The following is a 25,920-nucleotide window of genomic DNA, read 5'->3' on the forward strand; positions in this document are numbered from 1 at the left end:
AATCCCAGAGGAACGCACCTTTTATTCAAGGGGAAAATAAGGAGCATTTTGGAGCCTAAGAAACTTTGCTTAGCAGAGGTTGCTGAGACAATTTCATGGCTGTGGACATGAATGAAATCTGTGTGAAATCTGTTCAATCAGCGCCATGGTTGAAAACACACTTCAATGTCACACAGCATTTAAGGAGCATCTCCATTGTTTTGGCAGCAGAGAATTTTTTGGCACTCACACAGATCGCAGACATCTCAAACTCCCAATCCGCTGAAAGCCTCTGACAAGGTGCTGGGAAGAAAACTCTGGCTGACTGTCAAACAGATTTAAAAGTAACAATGCAGACTCCTGTTGCCTCTCCAAGCAGAGGCATTACTTTTTTACCCCCTCACTGACTGTTGAAACACTATGAGATTGCTAATCCTGACCAAATGTGCTTCGTGGATTAGGAAAAGTTCAGCGACCAGGCTCCCCACGGTATCTTGCACAGGCACGGCGTCTGGTCACTATACACCCGGAGAAGAGTGTTCACATAATGATGAGGTTTGTTAGAGGGAGCATTGAACTCTGAAGGATGCCTCCCTTCTGTGTGGGGTTTTCACAGACTGCTCATTATGGCAGAAGGTCTGGAAAGCATTTAGTCACAGGTTGAATGTGCAGTAAATGGAAAATGTTGGCCTTTTAGTGTTGTCACGATTATTATTAACAATGTGCGATGAAAACACGTGAGTCATAGCAAACACTCATACAGTACATTTGAAGCATAGACTGTAAATAAAGATGGATGACATGACGGCTGCCAAGAAGTGAAGGCAAAGCGTTTTGAAACGCCCCCCGGTGGCTGGCTATAGTACAGGTTATAAACCCAACCTCCTCCATGTTAGCCGAGGGAACAGGTCAAAGTACATGTTAATAAAACATCTCAAAGATGGTTTCTGGCATTTTAGGTAGTTCTCATCACACTGATGCATGTCCACCTGTTGAGTGTTGTTTTATTTAGTTATTTGATGCTATAAAAATGTCGTGATTGACAGCTGAGATTCACTATTGAAGGTGTTTATAAGCAGGACCATGAGCCCTCAACTCTACCCTTTTGCTACTGAGCAGAATCTGGCCCCAAATATGCGAAATCGCAGCGTCTGTATCCGGGATATTTTGGCTTCATTTCTGGATCGTGGGAGGAAGTGGAGACGCATCGTCCATCTTTATATATAGTCTATGGTCCAAGACAAGAAATATTCTGGCCCATAGCCTGTGTGAAACCAAAACTGTTTCTCTTTATTTCTGCTAAGCTAGCCTGGCTGGCTAGAATAGCTGGCAGCTAACTTTAGAGTGCTATCAAATTTCTCCTTTAACCCTGAGAGAAACAAACATGAAAATGATGTGTTAGTTTGCCAGCTTAAGACATGCTGGTAGGTAGATTTGTGTTACCTTTAGGCTATTTCGGTTGCATCTAGTATTTCTGCTAAGCCATGTTTGTTTTGAGGTTACAACTTTGTAAAAGCACATGAATATGATTGATTGCTTCATATGACGTAAGTATTTGTTCAACATCAGTTTGATCTGTCACAGTTCTTGCATTTCTCTCATGTTTCTCAACAATGCAGTTGTGTGTATGGGCAGTACTGTGTATTTCAGTGATGGGACCAAAGCCTGTGGGAGACGACATAATCACTCAAACTGCACAATGGATGATAAAACCCATTTTTCATAGAGCTATGACTGATCAAGTACTAAATTGGAAAAGGTAGCCGCAACAGCAACATCAGAACTACATGTAGGATGAGTGGACTTGCAATGTTGCCTGCCTCACTTTTTCTGTTGTTGAGAAGAGGTGTGTCACTTAATGATGTATCGTCCATTAGCTCCAAAACAAAGCTGTCATAAAATAAAAAGATGATAAAGTAGCAGCTGGTTGTGGAAAATGGTATCTGAGCTGCGAAGGACAACAAATGTTACGTAGGTTATTGAAAATGAAGTCGAACAGGCCATAACTTTTCTGTTGTGTCCATTCAATTCCAGATTCATGATGGTACGTGACAAAAAGCGGGAGGCTGGGGATTCAAGCATGCCCAAACAATATGCTGCATACCTTTTGTATGTGGTCGATGACGTTTGAAATATCTGCCTCATTGTCATCCGTGCTCTAGTGAGGCAATTCCAGGCCTTCTTCCTCTCTTGCAACCATGTGTCATTATTCCTGTGTGCAGCAGTAAAGATCCGGTGGAGGAAATGCACTGAGGCCTGTGAACAGGCTGAGTCCCAGGACGTAAAGAGGGACAGGACAGGAAGCACAGATGCATACATAACAGCCTTATTGAAGGGATCGGTATGTGACATGTCACATACCAGTCTCAGCCATGAGCCTCCCACTTTAACCCCCTGCCCCCCAACATGTATCATGTTGGTCAGGTCTCAGCGAGGGCACATGTTGGCCCCCAGCGAAGTTGGACGACCATAGTTTGTTTGTCTCATAGGAACACTTGACTTGAATGTTCAGACCAATGCTATGTAAACTGATTTGTCTCTGGATAAATATTTGGATGTCTCCCCAGTAGGCCTTTTCCCCCCTCTGAATTAGATCCAACAGGTAGTGTTGGTTTTAAATTGAATCACCCTCTGACGTTAAGTTCAAACAGGCTCTCAGACCTTTTTAATGGAAGTCAATGATGTGTGGCTTGCCTATAAGTCTGGAGTGAGATTGAAAAAACGATAAGGAGAGTTATTGAAGACCTTCCTCAATGAGGGAGAAACCCCAGTGTCTTTCTTGGCCAACGGTAGCAGCAGCCTCTCCGACCCTGCACGGCTGTATTTATAGAGCGCTGCGGATGAGTCATTTGGCCGAGTGCCCACTGTGCTTGATTTACGATACCCCAGACCACCCTCCTCCCCCTTCGCGCCCCCCCGCTTCAATGCCGTCTCCCACCCCACCCCTCACACTACTTCCCTCAGGCACACACACACACACACAGACACACACACCATCTTGCCTTCGGCTTGCAGTCCTACTCAGTTTCAGTCTCGGCCGCGCTCTTCATTCGTGCGTGTGTCTTTAGAAATACGTGTTCTCCGCTCTTCCAGCTCCTTTGACAGAAGTGCATGTAGAGGAAAGGTTTACTGACAGGCAGACAGGCTAGCCTTAGCCTGACCTCGCCTATAAGTGCCGCTGACTGGCGTGTCACATTGACCTGACTTTGACTCAAGGGAAAAAAATGAAGTTTTTAAGCGAAAGTGTTATATGAGGTGGAGGAGAAACAAAGGAAGGAGGGGGAGAGTTGGGACGTTAGTAGTGAGTGCAGCGGTGTGTGTTTTAGCAGAAAGAGATAGACTTGTCTGTGGTACAGAACAAGAACAGATGAAGAAGTGGCACTCGGGGCCGGCGGTCAGCAGCGACAGTGTGGCTTTTGCTCCCTCACCATTCAGCAGACAAGGGGGCACGTCTTCCTCTGCACCCCATGGATCTCAACTCCAACCCAGGTCTGTGTCTTTACATAACCGCAACGGATACTAACACGGTTGCATGTGGTTTCATTAGATGATGATGCTATTATTGGACTTTTGACAGTTTCATTTACTACTGAAGGAATGCGTGGAAGGACTTAGAGTTTGTTTTAAACTGAAGGCACAAAGCTACCCACAAATTGCAGTTACTCTCTGTTCTCTGTGAGGGTGTCCTCCGTATGCCACTCATTCAATATGGAAGCAGACGGGCATTCCACACGTTACAGTTAACAGCTTATGGTTATCACAGCTGTGATTTCAGATGAGTAATTTATGATGGTTGCATTCCTGATTTTCCTGTGGGGACATTACTGCAGCTTCCGCAGTGTTAGTCTTCCAATATCTAAACACATGTTCAGTGTTCCTGAATACTTGAGTTGTTATTTCTGACAAAACTATTTCGTGAAGCTATTCCTATATTTATATTCTCCAAAGAAGTAACTCTGATGTGTTGTATTCACAGGATGAATAATCTCTTACAGATTGCTCTTTTAGCTGCATTGCTCTTGGGATGGCAAGTTGGTCAATCCACAAGTTTGGTCCCAGATGAAATATCTCAGCAACATGATTGGTTGTCATAAAATTCTATTTAGACACATGTCCCAAAAAGATTAGTCCTGATTAAGTCTACTGATTTAGGTGTGTTTTAGTAAGAGCTCAAGGGATCGATCTCCATACAAGTTATTCACTCATGATGAATTATAGTCTAATAGCTTTGGTGATCGAGCCCTATCAAGTCAAAACGAATGACATTATCATCAGCTTCAGCTGTACTCTGATGATTAGCTAATGTTAGCATGTTGCCATGCTAAACTAAGCTAGTAAATTTTGCAAACATTATTTTCAGCTAAACCTCTGCATGTTAGCATGCTAATGTTAGCAGTTAGCTTGAAGCACTGCAGTGCGGTACAGCCTCACAGTGCCAGTACTTGTCAAAAAGTTTCAACGCAACATAATGACCAATTCATTTCAGGTATCAAACTTGCAACATGACCATAATCAGCCTAAACACTTTTCAAGTATTCCAACGCCAAGTAATTTTTTTCCCAGTTGTTGATACTTGGGGAAAATGTCTTTGTCCAATAAGATTGTGAACTTTACTGAAATGAAAGACACTGGTACTGTCCCACAAGACACGCTCATCCAGAGAGCATCTGCAAAAATGAAAACAAAATTATTCTATTTTCATATTAAAATCTTAAATGTCTCTGCTTTTGTGAATCATTCTAATACCAGGGTAATAATATGTTTAGGATTTGATAATTAGAATAACTGTTTTAATCCGTTTTTAAAGTACATGTAGTCTAAATGCCACCAAGGTGTAGTTGTACAAAATATGTAGCTTTAAAAACAGTCGTGCCAGAGAAAGAAAAATGGTGCTCTGTAAAAGCTTTCTCGTAGCTGGATCAAGTTTCACATTGCTTGGCTGCTTCGGGCAGATAAGAGAACAGACTCCGGAATTCATAGCCCCAAGCCTACCTGTACATCAATGCTGGTTAAAATGTTCTCATGCAAAAATCTGAACCTACAGAAGGTAGAGGACTCAACATTATACAGTATTCTGGGGCTCTGTTTTAACAATCCAAGCACATAAAGCTCTTATGATTTTTTGTCCAAATCACAGTTTAATGGTTTAAGCAGCAGACTCGTGGTTCAAAATAACTGTTCCTGGTCTCTAAATTTGTCATGGGTGTGTTTTGTGTGTAACACGCTAAACAAATCAGATTTACATCTACCACTCCTTTTAAAAGCGCTTGAACCTTAGCGGGTTGCTAATATGAGGGCAGCTTTCAGATGGGGGCAGGTGCAGTTTTTATTTAAACAGCGTGGGAAAGTGAACTGCATCAGTCTGAGCTGAGTGGACACTTTTCACTGGGTGCAGGATTGGGCTGTGATGTTGGACGTGAGGAGAAAAAACAGCACAAGCCTATGATGGGAAATACGTCTGAACAAGCAACAACTTTGACACTGAGAAATGTTTTTACTGGAGTTAAAGGTCAACAGTGCAACATCTTTGTTATTGCTTGCCTGTGAGAACAGTGGGTTATGACGGAGTAGCCAATTGAGAATTGAATGACAACTGAATTGGTCAACTTAATAAAAGACTGTCATTGATAATTCTCATTCTTATTGACTTATGTTATGTTACATTACTTACATTATAGTATACTGAATACCTTGGACTTTTAGTTGGACCAATCTGAAGGTGTCCTCTTTAAGATCCTGCTCTGGGAAACTGTAATCGACAATTATTTTCTGTCTTGTTGTGAAATTATTCATTGATTGATTGAGAAAATAATCTTTGTTAATTATTTAGTTGATAATGGGAATAATCATGATTGCAGCAGTACTAAAGACCACATGACAAGGACTTGCAACAACATTGTATATATGAAACAGAAAGATCTCCTGTAAATCCATCTAGCAGGGCAACAGTACACTGTTTTCAAAATGACAACATGCACGTGTGGAAGCTCAGGATAGCAGGACCAGTGTCTGCAGGGTTACTTTAGCTTCATCGCACAGGTTTGTATCCAGAGAACCGATCGAACGGCATCAGCAAAAGTCCAACATTGCGTTCTCGAACACACAAAGAGCCAAACTCATCGTCAGCGTTTCTCTGTCCTGTCTCTCCACTCAGATCACCACCAATCTTTTTTCGTTCAACCAGCTTCCCTGCAACAACCCCCCCACCCCACCCTACACCCCGTGCACTGCAGCCCTCTCAGGCCCACAGTGCTTTGACCAGATTTGTCAGAGAAAACAATGACGTGGAAGCGTAAAAGCAGGACAGGCCCGTCAAAATTAAAAACACGCTTATCTTGCCGAAGCCTTATGTCCCTGTCCGTTAGCTGTTCAAATAATTGGGCGACGAAGAGACAGGAGGCTTTATAGCTGCCCTCTTAGGCTGATTTCATGCAGATATGTGTGCAAGCATTATAAATGGCATCAGAAATAACCCACGGTCCTTCTGCTGTGAGAGCAGAAAAACTGTGTTATTCATATTCCACCTCATCAATCACTAAGTGGAAATGCGAAGTGGTGGTAAAGCCTTGTGCAGGGTGATGATTGAATGTCAGATTTATCTCTACTTTCTATCACAATAATGTTCACCCCTGACAGGCACTTCGATCCTTCAATCTCCCGAAGCAATCTAGCAAATTAAAAAAAAGGGTGATTAATGCTTTTGATGACACGTAACCAGAGTGAATTCATTTTATAATGAAATAACTTCAGGTGAGTAAAAATCTTGAGAAGCATTTTTCTTAGTACCCTGCGGTCTGTATTTAATTTCCTCTCCCTGGCTGAAGTTCTTAACCAAAAGCATGTTCAGAGCTTAACTGCCTGAATTCCAACTTGAATTTCAGTCTTGCCTCCGCCTTCGCTGCTCCCATTAGTCACAATAAAGCAGAAGTCAGGCTTCTACAACCCTTCCTGAGAGGTTCAAAGGGCTTTTCCCAAAGGCCGGACTGAAACAAGCTACCAATTTTGGCTTTGGGGAGTGCAGGTGTGCATCTGCCCTGAAGCCCTCATCAGTGCTGAAAGGTGATATTAGAAGGTATTAGAGAGCAGAGCAACAGGCACTTTGTCAAGTCCTCGCTTTGTTTCATTCTCTGGTGTGGATAAAGGGAGGTTCGCCCCCACTCTCCAAGTACCAGGCTGTCTATGTCTTTTCCTCCCTACATAACTGTTGCAATAGTTTAATCTTTCCTTTAAAAAAATTAAAAGTATTGAAAACAGTTGTAATAGCTCCTCCAAGGGAGAAATCAGTGAACATGTTGACAAATGCAAAAGTCTCACAAAAATTCCTGGATCTGCTCCTTTGTCCGGTTCAGTACCAAGATTTAATGGGTTCTTTCTTGGTCCGTATCCTTTGACCAACTTTTAAATAAATCGGTTGACTAGTTTTAGCGTAATCCTGCTAACAGATAAACTAATGAAAGCATAACCTGCTTGGTAACAAGGAGGTAGACTGCAGAAAATTACTTGCACAAATGACTGCACAAATGTCTACTTAAATCTCACACTTTTCTCAATGAGACATTATCCTCCCTGCAGTCGCATCATTATCTGCATTGTGTGTATATGTGGCCTAGCACCAACAACATCTGCTATACTAAAAGAAACACAATTTCAACATTGGATAAACATCATGCAAGATCTTGTCTCGGGCTGCAGAGTGCACACCAAGTGTGGATGTATGGCATGCAGGCCATATAGATTTACAGTGACACGGCCGTGAGTGTGTGATACACTGGTCAAATTGGTGATCTGTCATTGGGAGGTATGCTTGCGTAACCGTAGGGATGCCTGCATGTTTCACACTGACACACTGAACGTATGCACACTGATGAAGATGAAAACAGAACCACCCAACTGGTCACAATTATAACCAGACAATGATGTGTGGATGCCATTAAAACGTGAGTCAGGTTGAATTTAAAGATCTCTCCTGCAGAGCCTCTTGGATCTGAACGTATCGCACCTTTTCAGAAACTTCCTGTGAAAGTATCAGTCCGCTCTGAAGTAATGTTCCAGTCTCCCGGCGGTGAGTTTTGGTGAGGGCTGGCAGCTGCTGTCACTTCAACACTTGCACGCAACGCTCCAAACATTTTAATGGGACATTAATCCCCCCCGTCAAAAGTCACTGAAGCCGTCGGTCGTTTCAACGGTCCACTCGTAAGGTTTTCGGTATTTGAACAAACCTCAAAGTGTTGTCATGCATACTTTATACGTGTACGGAATTAATCTCATGTTATACTGCAAGTCATCACAGAATGGCTGTGATTCGTGATTTATATTTACAATTGTCAGTGCAGGTTTTAGTTAAAGGATGGTCCTTTTTTTTGTTTTTTGAAATGTGTTTGCACTTTTCCTATAAATCACATTTGCTTTACGTTCCTTACATTTTCCAAAGCAAAAGATGTTTATTGAAGGTTGTATAATTCACATTTCCTGTGTAAGAGCAGCCACTGGTTTCCATTTCAGTGGAGTATGAACACCTCCTTAAGCCTGAAGAAACTGTGTACAGCCTAATCCATCATAATTAAAATGATGTATCCTTTCATTACACTGCAGTTACATTAGAAGAGGAAGAATGGCTTGTTTGACGATGCCTGGACTGCAGAGCTAAAACATGCAACAAAAGAAAAAACATTGGAAAGGATCCGTCCAACCAGAGAACGCTGCACAGCTCCCCTCCGCTGCACCTCTATTACTCTTAATTATCATGTCAGGTTATTTTCCATCGCTCGCTTGGGACGTAAAGTCAAGTCTGAGTCGTGTTTCCTTTTCCTAAAGTTGAAATCAATTCCCCTTGTATAATGATATATTTACAGCAGCCTTGGCCGGACATAGAGACATCACTTAAAATCAGAATGAAGACACTTGGCTCTTTGACAGCCCCTCTCTGACCTTCCCTGACTGTCCTCATGACAACTCTGCCCAGTCATACTCAACCCGTGAAATGAAACCCTCCCCCCTTTCATCCTGTGCGAGAGCAAAGGAGTGAATATGTTTTGACTGAATCACTTTTTGGCGAGGGGACGTTTTGGAAATATTGAAAGAATCGTAGACTGTGTAAAAAGATGGATGGCGCATCTCCACTTCTTCTCACTATCCAGAAATGAAGCCAAAATATGAACGCTGCTATCTTGTGGCTACGATGGCATTTGAGTCTGCGATTGGGGGATGGAGCTGCAGTATCGAAGTCCTGCCGAAGATTTATCGGGTTCTTTCCTGACCCATACTGCATCCTGTCAAGTTTCACGTAATCTGTCCAGTAGTGTTCATATAATCTTGGTAACAAGCAAACAAACAAACAAACAAACCAAGATGAAAACATATCCTCGTTTGACTTTTTTTAATTTGGTCCACGTCACATTCACTGGTGGAGGCAGGGTTTATGACCTATATTACAGCCTTGGCTTTACTTTGGGAGCGCCGTCATGTCGTAGATCTTTATATACGGTCTATGGTAACGACTTAAGGATTTATTACCATTGGCTCACTACGCTGAAATCTAGCATTGTTGTCGCTAACCTCATAGCTGCAGAACCCAAGTCATGGAGGTATCGTGTTTGCCTTTCAGCACCAGAGACGAGCTGATGTGACCATTATTCTCCATTTTTTTGGTGCCACGATTACCTTCTTCCCTATGGGCACCTGTAGACGGACAAAAGAGCCGAGCAATCCTTGTCCCCTTTGACCTCCCTACTCCTATTCACTTTGTTACTCAGGCAGCATCAGATGGTAATGGATAGCCATAGGAGCTCTATGGAGTCTGTGTTCTCTACCAGACTATGTCTTTGGGGACTCAGGTGGAGGCTAATGTTGTGGTGGCTGCCTTCAGATCGCGTCTATTGACAGGAAGGGACCAGGAAGACATTTAGAACATCAATACCTTACTGGGGGTCGGGGTGAGGAAACAGGACTCCAGTGACAGATACATGGGAAGATATACAGTAGCTGCGGAGAGAGGGACCAGCAGTTTGTGAAGGAGGACAAGTGTACAAGTTGTAATGAGGCTTTTGGAGGAAGACGAAGGTTGTGGTGGTTATGTTTTCATTTGCGTTTGTTTGTAAGCAGGATTTTGCCAAAACTACTGAATGGATTACCACTAAACTAATAATTCATGGATCTCGATGAAAGTAATCAGGAAAACCCTGATTTATCAGATTTGGTGCAGTTCCCTCTGAAGCTTTATACAGCTTTGTTTCAAAGTTACAGCCTTTTAAGTGTGAAATCGGTAGAGGCCCCCTTTAAAGGTTTTGTATAGATTATAAACAGCTGCAGCTGCCTTGTGTTTTTTATTTATTTGTTTTGTTCTGTTGTTGTTGGTGGTGGGTGGGAGTCAGGAGCATTTGAAAGGGACTTTGAAGGCTCCAGCAAAAGTCACCTGGGGGGCCCTAAACCAGACCACACTAAACACATGATACCAAACCACATCATTCCAACTTTTGATTCTTTTTATTATAGAAAATTACAAAAAATCTACCACCATCTAAGGGACATCAAACACACACATTTAGTCACTCTAATCTTCAATCCAACCTCTGAAATTTCAAAGCTTTTGGCAGAAAACTAGTGGCATTATAGGATTTCCGACCACATCCGTGTTGTTCACTGAATTTAAGGGAGTTCTGACAAAATAGTCATTGCTGTGGACTAACCTACCCTGTTGCATTTCCCTTGGTGGGAGTTAAACATACAGCATTGGCTACAAGTTTGGTTTATATGCATCTGTATTGTTATGTTAAGGCTTATTTGAGTTCACATGCTAAAGTCACAATGGCCAGGGTCATTACATCATTATTTTGTTGCAGGTGTTAAAAAAGCACTGCAGTGTGAATGGGGGATTCCATGTTTGCTTATGGGGTCGTGCCCTGTGTCGAAACCAGTGGCCTTTTTAAACCGAAGCCTTGAGAGAGATCTGCCCATTGTTTCCCGCTACAGTGCTTGAGAGAAATATGTGTATGTGTGTGTGTGTGTGCGTGCTCCCCAACCCCCTCTTCAAACCTCACCTCCCTCCCCTCCTTCCCTTTCTCTTTCACACCCTCTCAGCTGTGCTCACTCACTCATTCTGAGCAAGGCCAAAAAAGTGGCAGAGCGGCTCCTCCACTGAGGAACTCCCGTCCTCAAGTTAACCCAGGCAGCCCGGGACTCTGTAACCTACTCAGGAAGCCTCTTTTTTCTGGACTGCCACTGACAGGAGTGTGGAGGAGGCATGGAGGTGGCGCATCCATCCATTCATAGCTTACCACAGTATGGACTATCTGATTTAATATCATCACATCAAGGTAAAGATAATAACTGTTATTTTCCTACTGCTGGTTGACACCTTTATATCTAATGTGTCTCGACAGAGATGTATTTCTCCAGACATCTGTTTTAACAGCTGCACTTTGCAGACGGGTTAGATCATCTGGAAGTTATATGACTCATGAATCAACACATGACTGTTTATGCGGGTGGGGGGGGGCAACATTTGCAAAGATGAAAAAAGCAGGAATTATGGGTCATTTTGCTTCAACTTTTAATCCTCATCTTCATTCTGAATGAACTAAGAAACCCTTTTGCGCTGTAGTCTTGCTCAGCGAGCGACTTTCTGTTCCTCTGGAGGTATTTATGATGTGAGGACTTCTGAGAAGACTATCATTAGGCACAATATTGAATCTCAACTTGCCCCTGCTTGCATGCAAACAAGAATACTCTTGCAGACAAGAGGGAGCACTGACACTGATGGAGTCATCTAATCTCCCATTGTGCAAACCTACAGACGCACAAACACTGGGAGAATTGTGACATGTCTATTTTTTTTGTTATTTAAAAGCTAACCAAGGTAGTCACAGCGTCTGCATTGTTGTCAGGGTCGGCAGCAGCAGCTGTTTCCTCCACTTGGCAAGCTGCACAACCAAAGTCTGGAAGAACTGAACTTTTTCAGTCCTTCACAAATTAAATCCACACATGATATTTTGTCACATTGCTAGACTGATTTTAAAGGCACGACGATTTCTTCAAGCTTCTGTTGTGTACAGTCTTTTATTGATATTATATATCGTAGATTGTTCTTGTAACAGGACATTCTTTACAACATAGTTTAGGAAAATATGTTCATTCTGGCTGAGAGTTACAAGACAAGAAGATTAATATCACTTTTATACCTGTTGTTTATTATAAGGCTACAGCCAGGAGACTGATGGCTTAGTTTAACATTTAGCTGACTAGTCTGGCTCTGGCCTAAAGAACAAAAATCCAGATAACATAAGTGAAGTGTTTGTGCTAAGCTAAAGCTACATCAACACTTATAAGCATGATTTTTTCAATGTTAAATCTTAAGTCCACATCCCTTTTGAGCACTTAAAATACAGACTTTTCTAAAGGCTGTTGACCCTCTTTTCTTTTCAAAGCTTTGTGTTGGTGTTTCAGCCCGGACAGGCAGAAATGGAGACATTTGCTGACACAGTCACCGACATTCTCTTCCTTAATGGGTCTTATCAATCAAAACTCGACCATTGGGCCAGTGACCTGTGTATGTACATTATCATTTCCATCTCTGGAACATCCAGAAGAACTCGAGGTCACCAATGTAGTAGTCGCTGAAAAGAACAAGATGCCAGTGTTTTCATTTTGGCTGCACACTTCTTTGGCTGCTTATTAACAAATAATTGAACCCACAGCAACTGACAAAATGGTGGCATCAGCACCTCCACTTTTAAGCCCTGTGGGCCCTGCTATTACCGGCTCCTTAAAGGAGCGAGTGATGCCTAACAAGCTTAGGTGAATTATGTCATTATAGTGTTGGCAACAAGGTGACATGCGTGTTTAGGTGCGTTTCGCTGGACGGAGATTATTTCTGGTACAAAGTTTGTCTAGACTTCAACATGTCATTTTAAAATGTATTAATGTGGACATACACCTGGCTGTTGTTTTTATTTATTAGACAGACGTAGATTGGGGTAGTATTTCCCAAAATGTCCCAAAAATATTTCTTTTATTGAGATTATTTAAGACTGTTACACAAAAAATGGCGACTAAATACTAAATCAAATCATCCAGTACCTCTCTGTGCATGTATGCACTTAGTGTTGTTTTTACAGGACGTACTTACAGAGGCACAGCTCAGAGCGGAGTGTATCAGGGCTTTCAGGTATTTGAACAATTACAGCACAGTGGGATCCTTTGTTGTCTCCCACCTGTTTCCAGCCATTAGTTAAAGACTAGTGTGCAGCTGGGTTCGGCCACTTATTAAGGCCAATGGTCACAACTGGAATGAACAGTGGTAGCTGTTTGCACAACCCGTATGGTAATTATGACACACAGAGGGGAACTATAAATATTGGGAGGGCTGTCACTGAGAGTTTGTCCGTGATATGGTAGTTTTCTTCAAGCATACGCAAGTGGTGTGTTAATTATATGCTTCATACTGTAAAATATCATGAATAAAGTTCATTTATTTACGTTGTTGACCTGTATTAACCACTTGTTTGTGGTTATTTCTGGGACATGATGCAGCTGGAGCAGAATATTTCCTGTATGTAAGTAGAAAAGCTTGTGTAAACCACGTTGTCATTTTAATACATGCTTGTAGATAATATTGTCAGTGACATACAGCCTCACATTTGAAAAGTAAAAGAGTCGATTGTCGATTTTTTTCTCTTTTCTGAACTTTCTTTTTGTTTGAAGTCTGAACCTGATTGTGAATAAGGAATCCCGCTCCGCGCTCCTTCTCTAATACAAGCTGTCGTCTGAAGTACCAGCCCACATGCCTCCGTGCAGCTGGCAATTGTTCAGCACTGAGTTTGTAAAACTTCGGAGCCGTGTGCTCAAGCGTGGTGAATCGGGGGAATTGCAACAGCTGCCACGGTTGTCTCCTCAGGTACAGTCGCGCAATGAGTGAAGCTCCTCGTCTGTCTCTGCCACTGAACCCCCTGCTAGGATTGGTCTCATTTAAGAGGCGATGATTGAGGGGCTCCTTTGAGGCGCAGTGCCAGTCACAGCATAAGTAGTCCGGGAACTGTGCGGCGGAGAATAATACTGGAAGGCAGCTTAACCACAGCAAGTAAAGAATCTGTCAAAAGATAGCCTGCAGTCATTTCATTTAATGGGCAGACAAGGAGAATTGACCCACAGGTGACAAGATGATATTTGAGCTTAATGTTTTATCTTTCTTTCTAAATCTTGACGGCTGTGAAAGCTCTTGTGGGGGGGGGTTAAAAAGCTAATATTTATTCTTCCCAGAGATGTGGTTTTAGTTTCAACTGATAATCCATTTAGTTGATGGTGGTTTTAACCCCAACAGGGAAATCACTGATTGACCTTTGTGTCTGAAGTCAGAGGGCAATGCTGAAACGCTGGGTGTTGGCACTTGTGCATGAGAAAGTTTTTACTGCATTAAGCTACATCCATACTACTACACTTTCGCTTGAAAACGCTGGACACACCAGTCCAGAATTTTAGATCCACTAAAACTTTAGTTTTGTTTGGAAACACTGCTTGTCCTGTTTTTGTTGAGAACACCTGGGCTGCGTTCGAGTCTGGATGGGTAGGAATGTAAATGTTTAGAAATGATGACCAAGATGCTCCAATCGGGTTAGACAAAAACATCTTAAATCCGTCAGGCTCCTATCACATGACCTCCCTCCGATAGGTTAACAACTGGCAGTAACCTTGGCTGCTAGTGTAGAACACAACATGAATAATAAATAACAAGCATTGCTGACCCTGTTGTCTTTACAATGATACAACTGCTTACCAATGTAGGAGAAAAGCTATTATTTGAGCAGTGCAGTTCTTCCTTTGTAACTCAAATGTAGTGGTATGGATGTCGCCTTGAATTACAATGCAAATGGAACACTATTCATTTATGTGTGTAGCCGTCTGCAGCACCTATGGATGGATCTAGATGTCTGTCCCACCACTGAGCCTGTTTTTGTTCCATTACAGCCAAGGGCATTCTGTCCGCAGCCATAACATTAATATTTATATTATGAAAATACTTAAAAAGGCGAGGGAAGGCTTCAAGAATGCATTTCTCCTCAGTCATGGAGAAATCTAAGAAACAGCTCTCTCTAAGGTCTCACTGGGGGTTTGAAGGTTTTGTCCAGGAAGCTGTCCTTGAGCTAAGTGTGTTTGACATCTCGCCGTCTTTATAAACCAAGTGGCCAACTCAGCCACTGTGGAAGAAAACTGAGCATCAACAGGAAATGGCAGGAGGAGCAGGAGTGTGTTGTAATGGCAGTGGTATGCTGTATAATCCCGTTGCATGCTTGTTTAACAGATTCACGACCGTTGTTTCCGAGAGGAAATGGTGCCTGTCCACGCAAGTGATGAAAACAGAGGCTCTGGGTTAAACGCTAACTCATTTAAAAATTTGGGCAAGAGCACTCACAGGGACACCGGGGAGTCACAATTAATTTGCATAACAATCGACACGAACAATGCTGAGGGTGGGGATGGCCGTGCCTGAAAAACTGTTGCATGCCAACTAGGTCAGTGTGACTAATTGGTGTCACCGTGGAATCCCACTGACAGATCCACTTCAGTGGTCGACACAGAGAATCTGGTGATCATAAATTGAGTGATATGACATTCTGACAGTGTAATCAAGCTTCCTAGAAAAAACGTCTTGGTAGCCCATGGGAAACGGGACGAGCATTTCCAAAAATCTGATCGAAATATGTCATTTTCTCTACACAAGTGAATCAATGTGCTTATTTTGTCTTGTCACGAGATATTGACAGTAGTTTTTGCCCTGACACCCGGTCACCTGACCCACCTCAGGGGCAGATAAAAACAGGGACTGTTACTTATTATATTGCTGCTTGTTTGGAACAGATTATTCCCTGAGCTGGTTTTCAAAACATGTTGGAAATTTTGCACAAAGTACAAAGTGTGTTTTTGTGACACAGACCCTAATAAATCACTGCAAAAATAGCCTGCACCTGCTGTGACATGGTAACCTGATAGGCTAGATGTGGCTAAAGAGACAGACGGCTCCCCTAATTAATAGGATCCTGTCATCATTATGTTTTTTTTCCTTCTGTAGGATCACATGGGGCTGATAGCCAAAAGCAGTGCAGTGAAAGTATTGAGCACATACCGATACACAAATGCTTGACCCTGAATTACATCATCAGTGCAATAAGAACTAAATAAAATGACAGAAACCATTTTTGGAACTATTTCATGTGTACTTTGACTTTTAAATCTGAAACCATCCCCATCCAACAACATTGAGGAGGCACGGTTTATGACCTATAGTGCAGCCAGCCACCAGGGGGCGATCAAGATGATTTGTCTTCGCTTCAGGGGAGCTGTCATGTTGTTCATCTTGACCACGGCAAGATCTCCTTCTGACACCACTGTAACGCAAGTAGTGGGGGGGGGGAATCCACAGTCTCCGCAAAAAACAACTTCTAAAGTTCAGCTGAAGCTCATCTCAGGCTGGAGCTGTCAGAGTTAGGCAAATGAAGCCAGTATCTTCACAGTCTTTAAAGTCACAACTTCCTCTTTGTGTTACTGCTGCTCTGAGGGAGGGGCTTCCCTGACCCTAACCCCTTTTCTGTTTGAGGGGGGCGTGCCCCGGGAAAAGCTCTGAGCGGCCCTGCTGGTCTCTCTCTCTCTCTCTCTCTCTCTCTCTCTCTCAGTGGACTCAGTGGCTCATCGATATCCTCTCAGAGTTAAATCCTTTATTCAATCAGCCGATGTGTGGAGTCAGTCACAGGGAGGACTTGTGGCTAAATCTCCCTCATGTGTGTTTGGACTGTTTCGGAGCCACGTTGTTTTCCCACCGGCTGAAGAATCACTCGCATGTTCGAGCGCAAGTGATCGACGCGTTCACCGGTTAGTGCATCGTTTCATTCCACCGCTGTTTGCTTCCATCGACCTGGAGACAGGAACGTGTCGCTGCAGGTTGTGGAGGAGATCAAGTGACGTGGTGTCTGTGGATCTGCCTCTTGTTTACATGTTGTTGTTGTTGTTGTTGTGGTGGTGACTGGACACATGGCGCACGTGTAAATATGAGCAGAGACGACACAGAATCGAACAGAAAGGTTTGCGTTGCAGTGTAAAAGATGTGCGTGTAAAGTCAATGGATGATCTCCTCCATGTGAGGAGGTGATTACTGAGTCCACATCGGGTACTGGCTAATCACTGGATCAGGAGCAGAGAGCGGCGGCCTGTTGTTAAAATGAAGGATGTCACAGTCACATCAGCTGGTGAAAACATGTAAACTCTGTAATGTGTTCGAATTAGAAGCATTAATAAAAACCACTGTGACTGTTGCTCCAGGCACAACATGGAGGATTTAATGGATAATGCATGAATGAATGGTTGCTGTGATGAAACCAGTCAGACCTCTGTACAACACTAAACTGTGACAAATATTTATGAACTGAACTGAACAGCAAATGACAACATATTGATAATGCACCAGTTTCTGTTGATTAGTTTTAAAAGTAGAGAGAGAGAGAGAGAGAGAGAGAGGCTACACTATAATGTATAATATACAATATTAGTCTTATTTCTGATAATTAATTATCAAATAATCTGCTGATAATGTCTCAATTTATTATCTACATAGTTGACGAAATATCTCAACATAGTTACAAAAAATGACTCTTTAGAATTTTGCTGCACCCATAAATGTTCTGTTTTGCCCAAACACAATAAATTCAATTTGCAACAATAGTGTAAAACTAACTATAGCAGTCACATTTAAAAATCTAGAATCTGAGAAAATGTGGCATTTCTGCTTGAGAACTGTCAGAAATTGATTATCTGTCAAACTGATTTATCATTTCAGCTCGAGTTCTGCTGTTTCCTTAGTAACTTAAATGTATTCAAGCAGTGAGAATGTACATTAAAAGTACATATTGAATTTAGCGCAGGGTACCAGTATTGATGATCATCCTCAGCCAATGACAATTTACATGGCCGGCAATATTCCAAGTATGGATTGACCTTATTTGTCTTACAAAAGACATTTTAAAAATGATGTTTACATGAGTTGCCAAAAGAAAATTCCATTCATATTCCTGTTCACACGTTAAAGAGCATAGTCTGATTATGATTCATATAAACATGCCACTTGTTAACACTCGAACTCAGGGCATGTGTCGTCAAGCAGTTGGTCTTATGTTGATGCTATGAAAAGTCCAATAGCCCAATTATGTGATTAAGATGTTAACATGTCTACATAGTGTGACGAAGGTCAGATTACTCCACAAGGCCCAATCTGATCGTTGCTTGTGATCTCATTCAGATTAAGGTCATCAGAAAATGCTGTTTACACGACTGTGTCTTTTTCAGACTGTTGTTTTAAGTTGATATCAGAATATTAACGTCCACTAAGACAAATGGACAGTTGCCGTATATGTGTAATTAATATCTCCACTTAGAAAAGACTCCTCATCTGAAACTTGAGTCGACGTCTTCTCTGTGAGATGGAAACATGTGGTCGTGTTTAGGTTCGTTGTTGTGCCGGAGTTTGCATCGTCTGTGTTTGCTAAAGGAGCTCACAGTGGATAAACACTAACATACTGAGCGCCGAACAGGACAAACTCTGACGTCTGCTGCCTGCTAATGAGATCTCATCAAGACCGACAGGAAACATCAATCTCACTGTCACACTGACCACTCGACCTCTCACACACACCCAAAACACACAACTGTCATCTTACAACTTATTCATATTTATTCTAAACTGTGCTTGTCATTAAATTTGCAACAACGTATCTACTAGTACTCACGCTTTTCTGCTTTTTCTTATATTAAGCTCTATTTAGCTCTATTCCAATTTTTGGGTATTTTTTCTAACTTTGCCTTTACTGCTGAGCCAACCTTTCCTCTGGTCCAACACTTTTCATTGTACCATTGACCTCGTGTTAGCTTACATATATGATAATTAAATGTAAAGGTTATTTCAATTATATTGCACATAGTTGAAAATGCAAATCGGTGGCACTCAATAATAATAATAATGACCTTAAAATGTAATCATTTGCTGGCAGATTGAAGAGCAGAGGAGGAGAACAAACAATTAAAAATGTTACATTACTGAGAAAATCAATTAGTACAACCCAGCAGCTTAGCTGTAAAATAAGAAATAAAGATGATTGTGTGCATGTATGAGTTTGTGGAGTCATCCCACTTTTGCAGCTTTGACTTCACATTAAAATAACCAGTGTCCTTTGGTTTATATTAGAAAATGGAGAGAGTAAATTCCACGTCCTTCTCAATTGACCTGAGCCCTGAACCTGCCTGTTATTTTCTATTTGAGCCTATAAATAATATTTTGAATGCGTCGTGCAGATCACATCCCCACACAAATCAATGGCTCGGGATCCCTGGTGGTCAAAGTCATGAATAATTCAGCCGCTGTGCAACACACCATCAGTCTGTTAATAGCTCATCTCTTCGACCAGGTGCAGAAATGCCACCAGTCAGTGTTTATATGTTTCGTCTTAATAGAGCTGGAGTGGATTCCTTGTGTGAAACCGGATTCAAACCCTGCCCGTCAATCTGTCCTGTGTCACATGACTTCCGAGAACTGAGTCTAATGAGGATGCAGAGCCTTATGGACATACGCATACATATTGACTTTTCTTTTGATTTATTATGGTGTGTGTGTGTGTGTGGGTGTATTAGGGTTCGGTTCAAGTAAAATAGTCACGTCACGTAAAGACATATATAGTCTTATACTCCACCCTGATGTTCGCTTTCCACTGTGCAGTATGATGAATGTGCAGTTCGATACTAGAAGGTGTTTTTTACATTCACACCTGAGATTCAGACGTGCACATACAAGCATGATTTTGTGACCATATAATTTTGCAAGCCAGCCATTGTCCAAATATGCAACTTGCACTTATACACCAATAAAGGACTTTCCATAGAATTAAGAAACGTCCTGTTGTTACATTTTTGAAAGGAGCAATATTTCGCATATGGATAAATATCATATAAATGTAAAATTTTGTGGAAAAACATACCAGACCCAAATTATTCCAAGCGTCACTGGAAAACGCGTCTGCACAAAATGTTTTGAAAGTTGTTCACTTCTTGTAAATCCTGTTTGAACTGTATGAAACAAATCAGATGAGCGAAGAATCTTCGACTTTTCTCTCAGGTCCCATGAGATTCTCTGACTTGAGAGATCTTGGCAATGTACAGATGTTTAATTCATCTCTTATTTCTCCCTCCTTCCTGTGCACAGGGGCAGACAGAGAGCGGATGACAGCCAACCATGAGACCTACCTTCTTATGGCCAGCACCCAGAATGACATGGAGGATTGGGTGAAGACAATCCGAAGGGTCATCTGGGCGCCTTTTGGTGGAGGTCGGTATTACATTACACACACAGCCAGTGTTGAACTTGTTAATGACCTCAGCTTAGGGGGGTTGGTCTGTCTGTGTCAGCAGGTTTACTCAAAAACTACAGATCCTTCTTTTCAAAATTTTGTGGAGAGCTGGGGCATAACCCACTTTTTGCACTGTTTTTAACATGGCGAATTAGCCTTGGTGGAAGTATGCACTACTAGCTTGTTTATGAGATCTGTACAGCAGGTTTTGTGTTCATGCGGATGACTTTGAAAGTTTACAACAGCGGTGCTCTAGAAAGGATAAAGGCCCTTTCAAAAAGAAAAATGATTTGCAGTGAGCTGGCCAATGGGTTCAGAGCAAAAAATACTCAAAGGTGTAAGCAAAATAGATAATTGGATGGATCTTTGTTTTGGCTTCTGAATACTAATTAAAAGAACAAATCCATGATGTGGATTTACAGTTGCACCGTGTGGAAATTCTTCTCATGAAGTTGTCCCTGACTTTGGTGGCATCACTGTGCTGATTACCGGGTGTCCCGCTGTGCCGCTGTGGCCTGTTATTGACTGTGCTGGCAGATATTGGCCCACATTGTGTGAGAGCAGGGCACAACAAGCGCGGCGTTTGTGCGCGGGCGGGCAGTTCAGGCGGCTCCCGGTGACACGGTGAATGGACGAGGCCAAGCCGGCCCCCTCTTGTTTCCAGCGCCGGGAGTTTGACGTCTATTGCAGTTGACTGCTCTTCAAAAGGACGAGCCATTTGTCAAAGATGCCACGGGAAAGGTGGCTCCACGCTGGAGCCGAGCCACCGCTTCCTCTGTCTCCCTCACATGAAGAGCGTGCACACACACACACACACACACACACACACACACACACACACACACACTTCATATTCCAGCCTTTCACGTTTTGCTGTAGCAACAGAGACAAACTGAGCCCTGATTGGCTGGTCAGTGGCCCCGACGTGTGATTGTGCTCAGAGAGTGACAGACAGGGAGGGAGCTCCCAAAACGAAGCCCCCTGCGTCTGACCCACAGAACCACTTGGAGCCGGCTAACGGTCCTGCTGTCATGTGGCGCTGAACATTTACTATGATGCCGGATTAATCACCGGCCGCCTCGTACGAGCTGAGGGACGAGAGAGAGAGCTGGAAGTCAGACCTGGGAGACATGTGCAGCTGTGGCCTCTCCATCTGGATCCTGGGGGATCTGTTTCATGGTAATGACCGGCTTGTTTAGAGGAAAGAGCTGATGTTTGAAATTGAATCTCTGAACTTTGTTGTTGCAGAGGGATTAATACGATGTAGAAAGTTAAGAAGTTGATTTTAAACTTGAAATCAAAACTCGGTGGTACTCCCTTTTGAGTTTGGTGCAGTTATTGGGTCGTGCATCTTACAGCTGATAGGATAGAAGCGATATATTTACTGTATATACAGTGTGAACACAATTGCACAGATAGAGATGAGTATTGCAGTTACACCTGAGTGAGTTGTGTTGGGAATTTACAGACTGTTTTGTTGATTTCATGTTTGTGGTGCAGTGAAATTCAATGATGGCAGTGGCCATGAAAGTAATTTATATATATAAATATCAGTTCAAGCAACCAAAGACACATTCTTGTATTGGTTTGGAGTAATTTCTTTTTAACCCAACCTCCTCCTGCACACACTCCATAGTTCTGACATGTGTTGTGTCTGTTTCAGTCTGTAACACAAACCATTTGACAGTTTACATTTTCAGTAAATGTTTCTCCTCACGTACAGTTTATATATGGTTTTAAAAAGTATAACACCCCAATTTGAAGTACTTGACAGTAAAATATGACAGTTTCCTCGCCTTCTATATATGGACAGGACCTGTCCAAACCAGACATGACCTCGGCTATGACTTGTTGCACCAGAACTGATGAGTCTTAAAAAGTAGGAAGGTTCTGTAGTGTGTAAAGGTTTGTCAAACATGTGTGAAGTTGAAGTGAACTGAGAAATTCCCATTTCTAATTATGTCTGTATCAAGATGTTGAAGTGATAGTGAGTCATTCACTCAATTCCCTGTGGTCGCCAATGAATATGTTATGATAAAATGATCTCCCTGCAAATATTACACTTCATAAATACATGTTGGCTTTACAAGAATAAAGCTTTGTCCTGGTTAATTTAAAATTAGGAGTTACTAGTGCGGTAAACCTGCTGTGTGCTCGGCCTGTGGTGATGCTGGCTGCAGCTTTCTGTCTGAAACTGTAAAAGTGACCTGCAGTAATTGAACCATCGCGATTAAAGACTACAGAACAATGAAGCTGCTGCACAAACTGCTGTTCACCTGTTTATTTAAAGTTCAGTGAAGAACAACAGAACCCTGAACTGGAGAATCATTTGTCGTTGTAGTGAACGTGCTGTTGTAGGGATCGACAACGTAACATCCGCTGATGAGTCCCAGCAGCTGCTGCTACAGAGCACTGGTCACATGTTTATTCAAATTGTATTAATATTGAACATATTGTGGGTCCAAATTGCACCAAATCGGACACTGCACCTTTTGGGTCCTTATCAATTCACGTTCCAAGTAAAAACCCAATAATGTGAACAATGATTCTTGATGTATGCGAGTCACATACAGGCAGAGATCACTGGAATTGTTAAATTCACCCCAAATAACATCTGCTATCTGCTAACATCATATTTTGTCAAATACATCATGATCCGATGCTTTTGCAACTCGATATTAAGAGTTGTCCAGTCCATACAAAAGTGATGCAGTGTGTTGTGGGCATTTGAGAAGCAGGTTTTTCTCTTTGGTGCAGAAATCATTATTCCTACATGAGATATTCAGCGTTGTAATGTAAGGACGCCATTAACATCAGCATCATATCACATATTTGAAGGACATTCATCCAAGCACATGACAGAACCAGAAACCAGGAAAGGGAATCAGGAATCCTGGAGAGGGAGACAAAATAGCCTGTGTTGTGTCTGCACATCTCTCCCTCTGCATATATGTGTGTGTGTGTGTGTGTGTGTTTGAGTGTAGACATGAGTGTGTGTTTGTGTGTTCCTGCTGAGCTCCTTCAGAGCGAAGGCTCCTCTCTTTTTGCCCAATCCCCCTGCGGTCGTGGTCCGAGCCTCTTTTGTCCAGTGAGGAAACAGCAAAACACATCATACAAACACATGCACAGTTCATAAGCTGGTTCACACATGTGACCGGGGAAAACATTCCTCGACTCATGACTGGGAGCGTCTGGAGGGATGTCCTCTTTCTCACTCACTTCTGTTTCTCACTTGTTCTCTGATGTTGCCGTTTTCATCATCGATGTGAGGGGATATTCATCATTCTCTGTATTCTGCTCTGATCCATCTGAGAGCTTCAAATATCTTCATGTGGCTGTTGACTGTTTGGGCTTATTTGGATTGCTGCTTCAACTGAAGTGGGGGGGAACAAACAATCCCCCTAAGTGACTGATCCGGAGGAGAGAGAAGACAACACAAGACTCGGCTGTTAAACTTCTGAGCGACTTGTTCTCAAGTGTTTTTTTTTTCCTCTGAGATGGAAATGAAGATGCTTTGACTGACCCTGCTGTCAAACCGATGCATCTCTCTTTTACATCTTCTTTCTGTCGTCAACTGCAAACACAGAGGCTGCTTCTTGGAGAATGCTGTGCAAGCGCTTTAAACTCTGCACCTCTGATGTGTTATCTTATCACAAGTTTATCAACCGGCGATTCTTCCGGAAGCTTGCCGGTTTCAAGAAGGGTGAGTGGAGACGACAGCTGACACACGCAAAGTGAAGGCGTGTTGATGCATTCTCAGTCGATAAGCTGTTGATGTCGACTTTAACTTCAGAGGGTTCAGTTGTTGTTAAGCTGTTGCGCGCCGTGTCGAGCGCACGAGGATCCTGGGGTAAGCTCGGTCGAATTCAGCCGCCGTGCCGTACCTCGTCGTACCACGTGTGTGAGTGTGTGTGTGTGTGTGTGTGTGTGTGTGTGTGTGTGTGTGTGTGTGAGTAGCCTCTGTCTGTATCTAGAGACCGGAAAAGTATGCAGATCCAAATCTCTCAGGAAGGCTGCCCTAATCCCCTCTTGTGTAGCGTCCACATGAGACTGCTGCTGCTTTTTCCTTTTTTTCTACGGCGACTGCCTCAGACAAAAGGCGAGAGGTGCTCAGCAGGAAGTTAGAGATTTTGATCATCGGAGTAAAGCTTTGTGGGTGTACTATTATTTTTTTATTTTCTGGCTTGGGCTGTCTGTCAGACCTTATCGTAAATAGGTTTTTCAATCAATTTAACTGCTCGCTTTGAACTGCTTTAAGCTGGAGAGTGAAAGTTAAAGAGTGCGGAATATTAAACAGTATTCATATTTTATAAGATAAACCTTCATTTTTTGTGATTTGAGGATTGTGCAGCTGAGAGAACCACATTCTATACTTATATCTGTGGTTAAAAAAAACCCTGTTGAACAATGGAGACACTGTTCTTATCGTCTGTGAGAAGTTGACCCTGTTGTCAACACCTTATTCTCACATTATAAATCGCTGCTTTACAATTTGTGTTAAACAAATCGTGGCCGTGATGAATAAATAAAGGAATTTGCTTGTTGTTGTTCCTCTGTTGTGTATCAATCTCGTCCTGTCATTTAATATTCCCTCCTGTGTTTCAGGGATCTTCGGTCAGAAGTTGGAGGAGACGGTGCGGTTTGAGCGCCGCTTCGGGAACAAGCTGGCCCCGATGCTGGTGGAGCAGTGTGTGGATTTCATCCGGCAGTGGGGCCTTCAGGAGGAGGGTCTGTTCCGGCTGCCTGGACAGGCCAACCTGGTCAAAGAGCTGCAGGACGCCTTCGACTGTGGAGAGAAGCCCTCGTTTGATTGGTGAGGAGACGTGTGAGCCTACTGGCTGGTCGGACTTCCTCAGTGGGTTTTAATGTGTAGCTGATATTCAGATGTTGACTGTGGGAGCTCCTGTCAGTGGTGCAAAAATTTAAAGACGTTTTCAAAGAAACAGAAGTGGATGAATTGGCATCATTATTGAACAGCCCTCTTCTTAGAACCGACGCTTGCACTCGGAGTGTTGACGTATCCAACAACTCCAACTGTTTATTCTCACTTTACCTCCAATAGCTGTGCTGAGGTTAACTGTCTATTACAGTTATTATCACATTTTCCTCATCTGTACAGCACAGCATTGTGACCAGGGATCTTATGTCTTTTTCACAGCTAATATGATATGATACATGATATAGCAGGAAAAGGTTTTATCAAATATTTCAATAATTTTTATTCTGTATAGCGCCAAATCACAACGTACATTATCTCTCATAGAAGAGAACATACAATATTATAGAGACACCAAACAGTTCCCACAACAAGCAAACACAAAACAACAAACTGAGTGTGGGGGCGTGAGAGTGTGAGAGGAGAGAAATGGTGGAGAGAGGAGAGGTGGGTGGAAAAGAGGGGAGAAAGAGAGAGAGAGAGAGAGAGAGAGAGAGAGAGAGAGAGAGAGAGAGAGAGAGAGAGAGAGAGAGAGAGAGAGAGAGAGAGAGAGAGAGAGAGAGAGAGAGAGAGAGAGAGAGAGAGACCAGGTTCTGTACAATTATCAAAGTAATAATGATAATGCCGTTG

The 25,920-nt window shown here is 42.6% G+C and overlaps 1 protein-coding gene across 6 annotated transcripts in view; it reads left to right on the forward strand.

Moving 5' to 3' along the window:
- arhgap24 (Rho GTPase activating protein 24) overlaps window positions 1–25,920 on the forward strand; it is a 66,259-nt gene that overhangs the window by 34,062 nt on the left and 6,277 nt on the right. For 2 of the 6 annotated variants that reach the window (XM_035141451.2, XM_035141452.2), the window contains 2 exons: window positions 20,210–20,332; window positions 24,960–25,167. In XM_035141451.2, coding sequence (XP_034997342.1) covers window positions 20,210–20,332; window positions 24,960–25,167 — 331 coding nt within the window. Of the gene's footprint in view, window positions 1–2,957; window positions 3,469–10,106; window positions 11,292–14,848; window positions 16,837–20,209; window positions 20,333–20,891; window positions 21,534–24,959; window positions 25,168–25,920 lie in introns of those variants that run through there. The other 4 variants (XM_035141455.2, XM_035141454.2, XM_035141453.2 and 1 more) reach the window with 4 other exon arrangements.

The sequence above is a fragment of the Hippoglossus stenolepis genome, chromosome 18 (genome assembly GCF_022539355.2).
Source record: "Hippoglossus stenolepis isolate QCI-W04-F060 chromosome 18, HSTE1.2, whole genome shotgun sequence".
Lineage (NCBI taxonomy): Eukaryota > Metazoa > Chordata > Actinopteri > Pleuronectiformes > Pleuronectidae > Hippoglossus > Hippoglossus stenolepis.